We start from the raw sequence: 11,583 nt of genomic DNA on the forward strand, positions 1-11,583 counted from the left end.
TTGCCATAGTAGGGCCTAGCTCTTCATTGCAATTGATTTATAAGTGAATAGTCCCTTATTCCTGAGATTTCAAATAAGGGGACATTACAAGGAACCTTTCCCTTATCGCATTCTTCTATTTCCTTTCTGATAGGGGGTGTAAAATTCCCTTATTTACCTATTGGATTTATGTCCAGTTTATCAGTAATATCTTTTTTGAACATGGCCAGTGAGTGATTGGCAGATTAATGGATATGTACAAACAGTGATATTTTTCATAAACACAATCTTAATTTTTATTCCATTGGCTAGTATATAAAACAAACATTCATCATTCTAGAAGAATATGTAATAATGCACCTGGTGGCCATCGCATAATTGTAGATGTCTTCAAGATTTCACCGTAAGCATGGTAGGCATTCTTCGTGGTTTTATACCTTCTGCTCCTGATCGCTAACCTCCTGTGTGTTGAACGCCTATATTACTTCTGCTACTCCACGATATTGTTTTATTAGTGTCTGCAGTATGTCATTACCATTCCTCACGTGTTGCAGTGTGTCGCTGTTGTTCCTTCGTGACTGCGGGTTTCAGAATGATGACCCTCCTGGTTGCTAACTCCGTTTCACTTCCGGCAGGGGTACCTCTGTTACACCACCAACCATGACACTTCTGTCACTTCATTGAGCCTTTGTGAATGCAAAACGGAACCAGACGTCGAGCCTCTACCTCACACGAATGAACAAGATGTTCGTATTGAACCACACCACCCGATATCGGGTTCTACAAACGCGATAGGAAGAATAAGTTATGTGCTTCTCCGCTGAATCTCAAGTAGTCTCTGCAATGGATGAGATTGGCGTGCCTCTGTGAACCACCCTGTGATCCTTGCTTCCAATAGGCCAGTTAAATCTAGCGAAAGGAATTGATATCTCACAAATTATCCGACTTCAATTCATACATTTCTTGTATATAAAAATCCATGATCTTCCTCTCGGGTGCCCATCCTTTATTAGCATCAATTGGTTTGAGAATTCCCGTAAGAATTCCCGTAATAGTTAGTAATAGTTAAGATTAACTATTGTGAATATTAATTATTTATATAAGTGAATGGGGCTTTATATAATGTAATTAATATCTTTATGCATTCGACAATTACTTATTAGGGGACATGACAGTCTCCCCTACTTCATGTTGCTTGCCCTCAAGCAACTCCAAAACTCTTTAATTTTCCCAGGTGGCATCATCCTGAGGCAGATTTTCCCATTTGATGAGATATTCCCTGATAGTTTTGTTCTGCAGTTGCCTGTCCCGTGTTTCCAAAATGACTTCTGGTATCATCTCGAGCTTCCCTTCATCATTCAAAGGAGGTAAATCTTTGGATACTGACACCTGTTGGCCCAGAGCTTTCTTGAGACAAGATACATGAAATACATTGTGTATTTTGCTATCTAACGGTAAATCAAGTTCATACGCAACTGTACCAACCTTCCGTATTACCTAATAGGGACCATAAAACCGAGGCTTTAGTTTTTCAGAACCACTACGTTTGAGAGAAGATTGTCGATAAGGTTGCAACCTGAGAAATACCAAATCTCCCACTTCGAAATGGCATTTAACTCGCTTTTATCTGCATAGATTTTTTGTTGATTCTGAGCACATTGCAAATTCTCCGTAAGAGTTGTCAAAATGTCTTGGCTTTCTTGAAGCTAATCATGAGTTCTAGGTACATTGCTCTATTCAAAAGCAAGGTCGAGAAAAGAGAGTACATCATAGCCATATAATGCTTTGAAAGGAGACATACCAATTGACATATGAAAGGTAGTATTATAACAATATTCACCCAGATATAGCCAACGAACCCAAGCCTTCTTATGACCGGCCACATAGTTACGAAGATAACCTTCGATCCACTTGTTCACTATTTTTGTTTGCCCATCAGTTTGCGGATGATAGCTAGTGCTATGATTCAACTCTGTACCTATTAATCTGAAAAGCTCTCCCCAAAATATGCTCAGAAATCTGCTATCTGCTATCTCTATCACTGATTATAGTCTTGGGTAAACCATGTAAACGGAAAACCTCTCTGAAGAATAACTCTGCAATCTGAACTGCTGTAAATTCTGTAGTGATAGAAAAGAAGTGTGCAAATTTAGTTAGTCTATCAACTACAACAAAGATACAATCTTTACCTTGGGATCTTGGTAAACCTGTGATAAAATCCATTGATATACTTTCCCATTTCTGATCTGGTATAGGCAGTGGTTGTAATAGACCTGCAAGATAGGTTTGCTCTACTTTATTTTGTTGGCAAGTGGTGCATTCCTTGACATAACGTAGGACATCGTTTTTTAATCCTTTCCAAGTGAACCTTTCTCTTACCTGATGATACGTTTTGAAGTATCCAGGATGCCCTGCTAGAGGAATATCATGCATAGATTGGAGAATTTTTTCTTTCAATTTCGAACCTGGAATTAAATAAATCCTATCCTTGTAATAAATAACATCATTGACAACTTTATATTTATCATCTTGTATATTACCATCTAACAAATCACATGCAAAAGAATCCTTTAAATACTCGACCAACAATAGAGATTTCCAATCAGCTGTTACTACAGATATCGTATTGATTTCGAGCCTTCTAGATAAAGCATCTGTAACAACATTATTTTTATACTTTACATATTCAATCTCAAAGTCATAAGCTTGGATCTTACTGATCCATTTATGTTGCCTATCATTTAAATATTTTTGTCCCAAGAAATACAACAGACTGTTATGGTCCGTTTTCACTACAAATCTGCTACCCACCAAACATTCTCTAAATTTTGTCAGTGCATGCATGATTGCCAACATTTCTTTATCATAGATGGAATACAATTTCTCAATGCTATTAAGTTTCCTACTTTCATAAACTATAGGATGTTTATTTTTCATTAAAACTGCCCCTATTCCATCACCCGAAGCATCACATTCCAATACAAAAGGCTGATCAAAATCTAGAAGAGCAAGTACCGGACAAGAGATCATTACCTCTTGAAGTTTCTCAAATACCTTTTGAGCTTCCTCAGTCCATCGGAATGCCCCCTTTTTGGTAAGATCTGTCAAGGGTGCCCCAAGCTGTGAAAAACCTTTGATGAACCTCTTGTAATAACTGCATAAACCAAGAAACCCCTTAATTCTGTAAGGTTCCCAGGTGGTGGCCAATCCAAAATGGCTCTTATCTTTTCTTGATGAACCTGTACCCCTGTTGCACTGATCATATGCCCTAAATACAAAATTTCAGTTATTCCAAATTCACATTTAGACGCCTTAGCATACAACGATTGTGATTCCATAATACCAACTACTATATCAATATGTTTCAAATGCTCTTCCCAAGTTTTGCTATAAATCAATATATCATCAAAGAATACTAGCAAAAATTTCCTTAACTGTTTGTTAAAAATATGATTCATACAGGACTGAAATGTTGCCGGAGCATTTGTTAGACCAAATGGCATAACCAAGAATTCATAATGACCATAATGACAACAGAAAGCAGTTTTATGAATATCTTGTTCTCTTAGCTTAATCTGATGATACCCTGATCTCAAATCAATTTTAGAAAAGTAAACAGCACCATGCAATTCATCTAACAATTCATCAATTCGAGGAATTGGATACCTGTTTTTTATTGTTTTCTTGTTAAGAGCTCTGTAATCAATACACATACGAAGAGTTCCATCCTTCTTTTTGACCAACACTACAGATGATGCAAAAGGACTAGAACTAGGTCTGATGTGCCCCATATCCAATAATTCTTTAATTACTTTTTCTATTTCATCCCTGAATGTTTTAGGGTGTCTGTAAGGAGTAGTAATAACTGGTTTAGCACCCTCTTCTAATTCAATAGTATCTTCCAATCCTCTATCAGGTGGGACTCCTGGAGGGATATTACTAAAAACCACATGATGTGAATCTACTACTGTTAACAAATCATTTCCATAAGATTTGGATTCAAAACCTGATACCTTCGTTGGAAATTAAACACTGTGTTGACCATGCCACATCTCCATGTCTGAAAATAGCCTCCATTCTTTTAGCACTGACGATCCTGGGACCACTGTTAGACATACCACGAAGGACTACCTTTTTATCATCAATTTTAAAAGAGAATTCCATTCTTTTAAAACTCTGTGTATATTCATCTAATGTTTCCATCCACTATATGCCCAAGACAACATTAGTGTCAGCCAAATCAATCACATAAAAATCATCAGTAATAGTGTAATTGCCAAGAGTAATATTCAATTTAGGAACTTTATGAGTGCTAGATAAATTAGTTCCACCTGCTACTCTAACATCAAATCCCTCATGTTTTTCAGTCTGCAAGCCACGTCTTTCCACAAGTGTTGCATCTATAAAATTATGTGTTGAACCACTATCTGGCATAACAATCACACGTTGTCCATTCAAAACGCCTCTAACTCTGAAAATATTATAATGGGGAGTTCCTGTCATGGATGCTATTACTCCTCCTTGTTTGGTACCTGTTTCTGATTCTGTGTTTTGTGGTGCTCGTTCTATATTAGGATTAGCATTCTCTTCATCCTCACTGTCAGACATAACCTCAATATAATGGATTTTTCCCTTCCCTAAACATCTATGTCCAGGCTGCCATGCTTCCCTACAACTGAAACATAGTTTTTTTCTTCTGAGCTCTTCCCTTTCCTCTTTATCTAACATGTTTTTAGGGAAATTATCTTTGTTGAAAGGTTGTTTGTCTTTTTCTGGTTTAGGAGGTGGTCCTTTGTTAAAAAAAATTCCTTTTGAAGATGGTTCTAATTCTCTTGCTCTTTTGACAGCGGTTTGTAAGGTCAAAGGGTTTAAGGACTTAACCCAACCTTTGAGGGAATCAGACAATCCATCTATAAATATTACAATATTGTGTCTTTCTGAAATTTCAGTAACTAGGACAGCCAATTTTTCAAATTCAGAAATATATTGTTCAACAGTTTCAGTTTGCTTAAGCTGAGTCAAATCTTTAAGATGTAATTCTGGATCTTTAGAATCAAATCTATCAATAAGTTTCTCAGTGAACTCAACATAAGTGCCTATCAAATTATGACCCAAGGTTATTTGTCTGTGATGCCACCATCCATGTGCTACACCGTCAAGATGTAACGCAACATATTTAATTGCCTCCTCTTCCATCATAGGGTTTAATTGGAAGTATGTGTCTAATTTTTGCACCCAAGCCCGAGCAGTTGTTTTACGTGAACCATCAAAATAAGGAATGGACATTTTTCCAATTTTCCTTTGCAATTCACTGTTGTTTCCTCGATGTCTTCTTGGCCTATGTTTCATTTTGACATCTAAATATTCTCTAAATGTCATTGTTGATCTGAATTCTTGTGCAAACCCTAACCAATCCTGATGTATTTCTTCCTGAAGTTCTCTTATTGTAGGTTCATTTTAAGGTGGCTGGTTTCTAGCAGTAAATGTGGGCATAAATGGTCTAGCTATTCCTGTTCTTTCTAGCTGATTATTAACTGGCTCTTCATCTCTACCCCCATTGTTTCCCCCATTATTTTGATGTTGATTATTCTGTCTACCATTATTTTGGTGGTGATTCATATTATTGGCCATAAATTGGGTCATCAAATGGGTCATTTTGTTAACATTATCTTGCATATCTTGCTGACTTCTAATTAACGCAGCCAATAAGTCCCTATTGTTACCCGGGTCTCCCATTTTGGTTTCTCCTCGTCAGTTTCGGTGTGACTATCTTCAATTTCAAATGGGATTGATGAACTACTCTGTGTTAAAGGAGAGTTTGGAAATCTGTTTTGACGGGCCTTAGTACTTTTGAAATTATAATTTCCTTGGTGCAAACTCAACTGTGCATTAAGTTTTCATGAAGTTTCAATACCCTACAAGGCTGGCAAGATTCAAAGCTCTGATACCACTGTAAAATTCCCTTATTTACCTATTGGATTTATGTCCAGTTTATCAGTAATATCTTTTTTTAACATGGCCAGTGAGTGATTGGCAAATTAATGGATATGTACAAATAGTGATATTTTTCATAAACACAATCTTAATTTTTATTCCATTGGCTAGTATATAAAACAAACATTCATCATTCTGGAAGAATATGTAATAATGCACCTGGTGGCCATCACATAACTGTAGATGTCTTCAAGATTTCACCGTAAGCATGATAGGCATTCTTCGTGGTTTTATACCTTCTGCTCCTGATTGCTGACCTCCTGTGTGTTGAACGCCTATATTACTTCTACTACTCCACGATATTGTTTTATTAGTGTCTGAGGTATGTCATTACTATTCCTCACATGTTGCAGTGTGTCGTTGTTGTTCCTTCGTGACTGCGGGTTTCAGAATGATGACCCTCCTGGTTGCTAACTCCGTTTCACTTCCGGCAAGGGTACCTCTGTTACACCACCAACCACGGCACTTCTGTCACTTCATTGAGCCTTCGTGAATGCAAAACGGAACCAGACGTCGAGCCTCTACCTCACGCGAATGAACAAGATGTTCGTATTGAACCACACCACCCGATATCGGGTTCTACGGATGCGATAGGAAGAATAAGTTATGTGCTTCTCCGCTGAATCTCAAGTAGTCTCTGCAATGGATGAGATTGGCGTGCCTTCTCTGTGAACCACCCCGTGATCCTTGCTTCCAATAGGCCAGTTAAATCTGGCGAAAGGAATTGATATCTCACAAATTATCCAACTTCAATTCATACATTTCTTGTATATAAAAATCCATGATCTTCCTCTCGAGTGCCCATCCTTTATTAGCATCAATTGGTTTGAGAATTCCCGTAATAGTTAAGATTAACTGTTGTGAATATTAATTATTTATATAAGTGAATGAGGCTTTATATAAAGTAATTAATATATTTATGCATTCAACAATTACTTATTAGGGGACATGACAGGGGGTTTTGGCCCATTTAGGAACCAACACCTTAGTGTTGTGTCAAGGGTTCCATCCCCATTGGGAACCCAACATCTTAATCTTCCTTGGGTTCTATGTCGGAGGTTTCAGACTTAGTGAGAATTGGGTACTCTTCACCTTTCTTTGTTCCTTGTTGAAGGTTTTGACCTGATTGGGAACCTGCACCAAGCACCAATTCAAAGGTTCCTTGTCGGAGGTTCCAACCCAATTGGGAACCGGCACCAAGAACCAAGCACAAGTGAATTTCTTTGTTGGAGATTCCTCCTTGAGTTAGAACCAAAAGCTTCTTAGTCTTAATTGGGATTTCAGAGGGAACTCAAAACCAAGAACCATATCAAGGAAGGTTTTTATCTTCATAAAAACTCCCAGAAACATTGAATCTTTAATTTTTGTTGAGACTTAAAGAAAAATAGACTTATCGGCTCTCATGGTGCGATTGGGAATGGGTTGGAGCCAAGGAAGGAATTGGGAACCATGAACTATGGTTGGTTCTTGGTGGAGGTAAAACCTACGAACGGCCGTAACTTCCTCATTTGGCATCTGGTTTCCTCCAAATTTGACCTGAAGGTACCCTTTACGCTCCTCTACAAGATGAATTCTTGACTTAGCCAAAAATGCAATCTGAGATTTGACTTCTACAACAACTCACCAAACTAAACGGCAACACGACAAAACTAAGGCAAAAACTAAAAGCAAAAACAAGAAATTTTTTTGGTTGTGTAATATCCCTTAGTCAAAATAGTGTGGTAATGTTGAATTTCGACCCAAGGAATATTGTCAAACAAATGTTCTTCAAGGTCATAGACTATTGTTCTTAGTTTCAGTTGGTTATAAAGATTATCAACCACATGAATCTTCAAGAGAGAACAACTATTAAAGTCATAAATAAAGTATGAGGACCAAATGGTAGACTATAGACAGCAATCTATCTCAAGTGGAGCTCATAAACATGTCTACTAAAGACTGACATTTTGTCAAATAGATGTCATGCAACCTCAGAAGACAAAATGCAGTCCCAAACCCCCTTCAAATCTTATTATAAGCCAGTGCCAAATGCAATCATAAGTCAGCACATGGGCTGATTACAAGGAACTATACCACTGATTTTTCTGAAGACATAAGACAGCCATTATACTGAAACATACAATTCAAAATTACAATGAAAGAGGAGGTCTAAAGAACCTGATTAAACCACGCCCAAGTGTGGCGATATAAACACCAGCATTACTCATCCAAAATAAGGCTCTAAAGTGCAAGTTCGCACTAAGTCCTAACCTGCCCCTGCTGCTGTAGGTAATTGACACAAAGATGTTGCTGCTACTGCACACGAATATCACCAAATCTATCTCCAACCTGATCGGACTCCATGCAAATGATAGCGCCTGCTCCTTGGACGGCCTTTGGGCAATCATAAGCTTTCAAAGGTGGAATCGAAGGAGTTAGAGGGGTGGCGGATCTGCCAAGGTTCGGCCCCTTCTAAGAAATAAATAAACTCCTAAATTGCCCTATACTAGTCCAAACAATATCGCCACAACCTCTGCTGCACTTTGGAATCTTTAGTTGTGAAAATCGATGCACCAATGATGAAATATGAATCAAAACATATGAACCCCAAAGTCTGCAACTTTGATAACAGCAAAACATAAGCTCTTCGATCTACCTTCAAACTTTGTCAGAACTCTTCTACAAATCTCCAATAGGTATCGCTTAGGGACTAGATGTATATTTGCCCAAGAATATGTCTTCAATAAGGTGATTTCTAAACCTGCAAATCTGAAGCACAACCACCCAAATCTGATATGAAAATCTTCAATTAGCTCATATTAGGAAGACTGAAAATGTCTCCCACTCTGATGCAAATTTGTCTTCGAGAGAAGACTTCACAAATTAGGCACCCATGTAGATTCCGTCACGAACCTACTCCAAATGAAGAACTAGGGTTTCGTCCAGCCCTTCTATGCAATGCATTAGTCATTTCATCATGTTTAATCAATCTCCAATCTGCCTGATCAATCATCACCCTCTTCTATTTATCCTTTTCATAACCCCTCAAAAGATTCCTTCTAGAAGAGGGTAGGTACACTTTATTATTTATTAGTGACTTTTTTAATTATTATTTTATTTTTATACTTTAGTCACTTTTAATTAAATTAGTTATATATAAAGTCACTTTTTAATAAATAATTTATTTTAATGACTTTATAAGAAATTAATTTAATTAATTTCTCCTTATTACTCCTACTAGCTAAAAGGCTAAAATTGGGGACATTACAGGTTGACACAAGATTGCTCATGAACATGGATGCCCTTATATCAAATTTACCTACAAAGTAGTGTCTAGTTTGAGATGTGGAGGCATTATTCTTTGTACAACATACAAACATTTATGAAGTTTTGTATCCAATTTCTTTGGCTATCCAGGTCAAAAATGCTGTCCTTTTACATAGGGGGAATGGCCTTTTCAGATGCAGAACTTTATAGGCCACCAAGAAAAGATGATATCTAGTAGTTGAAGCTCATCACATACAAAAGTCACCAATTTCAGATGAAGAAAAATATATTCAAGAAAGGATTTGAATATCTATTACTGAAATCAGTATGGCTAGTGTTAAGCCTCAAAGCAAGTGGAAAAGTTCTGATCATTTTCATTGACTTTTAAATCAGAAGCTTTGTAGCCATTATGTTCTACTTTCCCTCCTAGTTTGCATTCTAAATCGTCTTTTCTAATGCACAATATTTGGGCTCTGGTAAAATGCATTAAAATTTCTTCTATGTGTTGCAGACCTATTTGCAATCTTTGACAATCAGGCTGGAAGAAATGAGATTAAAGAGGACTGATACAGAACAATGGATGCACCGTCGGTCTCTCCCTGAAGATCTTAGGCAGCGTGTTCGTCTACATGGCCAGCACAAATGGATTGAAACCAGAGGAGTTGATGAAGAGCATTTAATTCAGAACCTTCCAAAAGATCTCAGGCGTGACATCAAGCGGCATCTGTGTTTAGATTTGGTCAAACAGGTAAGTGACATCTATATCACAATTTCTTATCTGGTATTCAACAATTCCCTGCAATGCTGGGTTGTAAATTTCAAACCTGTTTCATGGTTGAATCATTCATGATAAGTACTTATAAATGCATTCTGTTAGAATCTGTAATTTGAACATTTTCTTAAATTTATTTTCTATTTTGTAGGTACATTTGTTTAAGAATATGGATGATTGTTTATTGGATGCAATTTGTGAGCGTCTTAAAACATCCCTTTATACTGAAGATGCATGCATTGTAAGAGAAGGAGAATACATAGATGAGATGCTTTTTATCATTCAAGGCCAAATAGAAAGTGTGACAACAAATGGAGGAAGAATTGGATTTTTCAATCATGTTGTTCTGAAACAAGGAGATTTCTGTGGGGAGGAACTACTGACATGGGCTTTAGATCCAAAGTCTGGTGCAAGCCTTCCATCATCAACGAGAACAGTGAAAGCTTTGTCAGAGGTAGAGGTATTCTCCTTAAGAGCAGAAGATTTAAAATTTGTTGCAACCCAGTTCCGGCGCCTGCACAGCAAACAGGTTCAACATACCTTTCGCTTCCACTCCCAACATTGGAGAACATGGGCTGCTTGTTTCATTCAAGCAACCTGGCGCAGTCACTGCAGAAGGAAGCATGCTGAATATCTTCTCAGCAAACAGTACAAATTGCCAAGTGCTATGGTAGTGGACAATTCTACTGTTTCCCCCAACTTTAAAGCAGCTTTTTATGCATCCTACTTTGCCACAGATGCTCTTCATGGCATGCACAGAAATCGTAACATGAAGTTATCAGAACAACCAACACAACTAGTTGAACTACAAAAACCCCCAGAGCCTGATTTCAGTGCTGAAGATTATGAATAAGTTTTATATTAATATTTTGCATTGTACAGGAATTTTCCTTGCGTGCAACCATAAAACATGTCTTCGCTAGTTGTTGGTGAACATTTGGAAAGAATGAAGATCTCTTTCATATCTGGATTGAAGAAAATTGTTTTAATTGTTTACCAATTTTAAGTTGATAATCTATCCAGCATGAAAGTCGGCATGCTTCTATTGTTATGGTCAAGATTATAAGATTCATTCTATACATATTACTTTTCAATTCTGGCAAATTTGGCTCGTATTGTACACTTTTGCTGGTGTGAAAAACAGGCTGTATCAAATCTCGAGGGTTTTTAGCTTTGCATGATTGATTTTGTTGACATCAAATTATATTATTTTACACTGCAGATTTTGTGTTGTGAATATTTTGTCTCGTTTATCCTTTTAGTCTGTATAAGCTTACAATTGTAATAAGATTCTTTAGGGATTTTCATGAATAGAAAATGGTCTCTCAATACAAGTAGGCAGATTCGATTTTCTGAGATTATTTTCTTGAAGCAGAATTTGTTTTATGTATATATGTATGTGTGTATGAATACATTTATGTATGTGCGTATATTTAGATGAATATCTAGACATAGATAAACACAACTTCTATGCATACACACATCTAAACAATTGAAAGCTTGAGATTTTTATTAGCAGATGATGAATGACATCTTTGTATGAGCAGATCATTTTGCACAGAATATTTCAATACGTGCAGCTGCAAGGATCA

The 11,583-nt window shown here is 37.0% G+C and overlaps 1 protein-coding gene across 1 annotated transcript in view; it reads left to right on the forward strand.

Annotated features, from left to right (window-relative positions):
* The window catches only part of LOC131047032 (probable cyclic nucleotide-gated ion channel 5), a 369,446-nt gene extending 358,218 nt beyond the window's left edge, over positions 1-11,228 (forward strand). Inside the window, exons 7-8 of the mRNA XM_057980826.2 lie at positions 9,731-9,967; positions 10,143-11,228. Of these exons, the coding sequence (XP_057836809.2) occupies positions 9,731-9,967; positions 10,143-10,844 (939 nt within the window). The 3' untranslated portion in view covers positions 10,845-11,228. The remainder of the gene's footprint in view (positions 1-9,730; positions 9,968-10,142) is intronic.
* The last annotated feature ends 355 nt before the right edge of the window (positions 11,229-11,583 follow it).

This window comes from Cryptomeria japonica, chromosome 7 (genome assembly GCF_030272615.1).
Source record: "Cryptomeria japonica chromosome 7, Sugi_1.0, whole genome shotgun sequence".
NCBI classification, from domain to species: domain Eukaryota; kingdom Viridiplantae; phylum Streptophyta; class Pinopsida; order Cupressales; family Cupressaceae; genus Cryptomeria; species Cryptomeria japonica.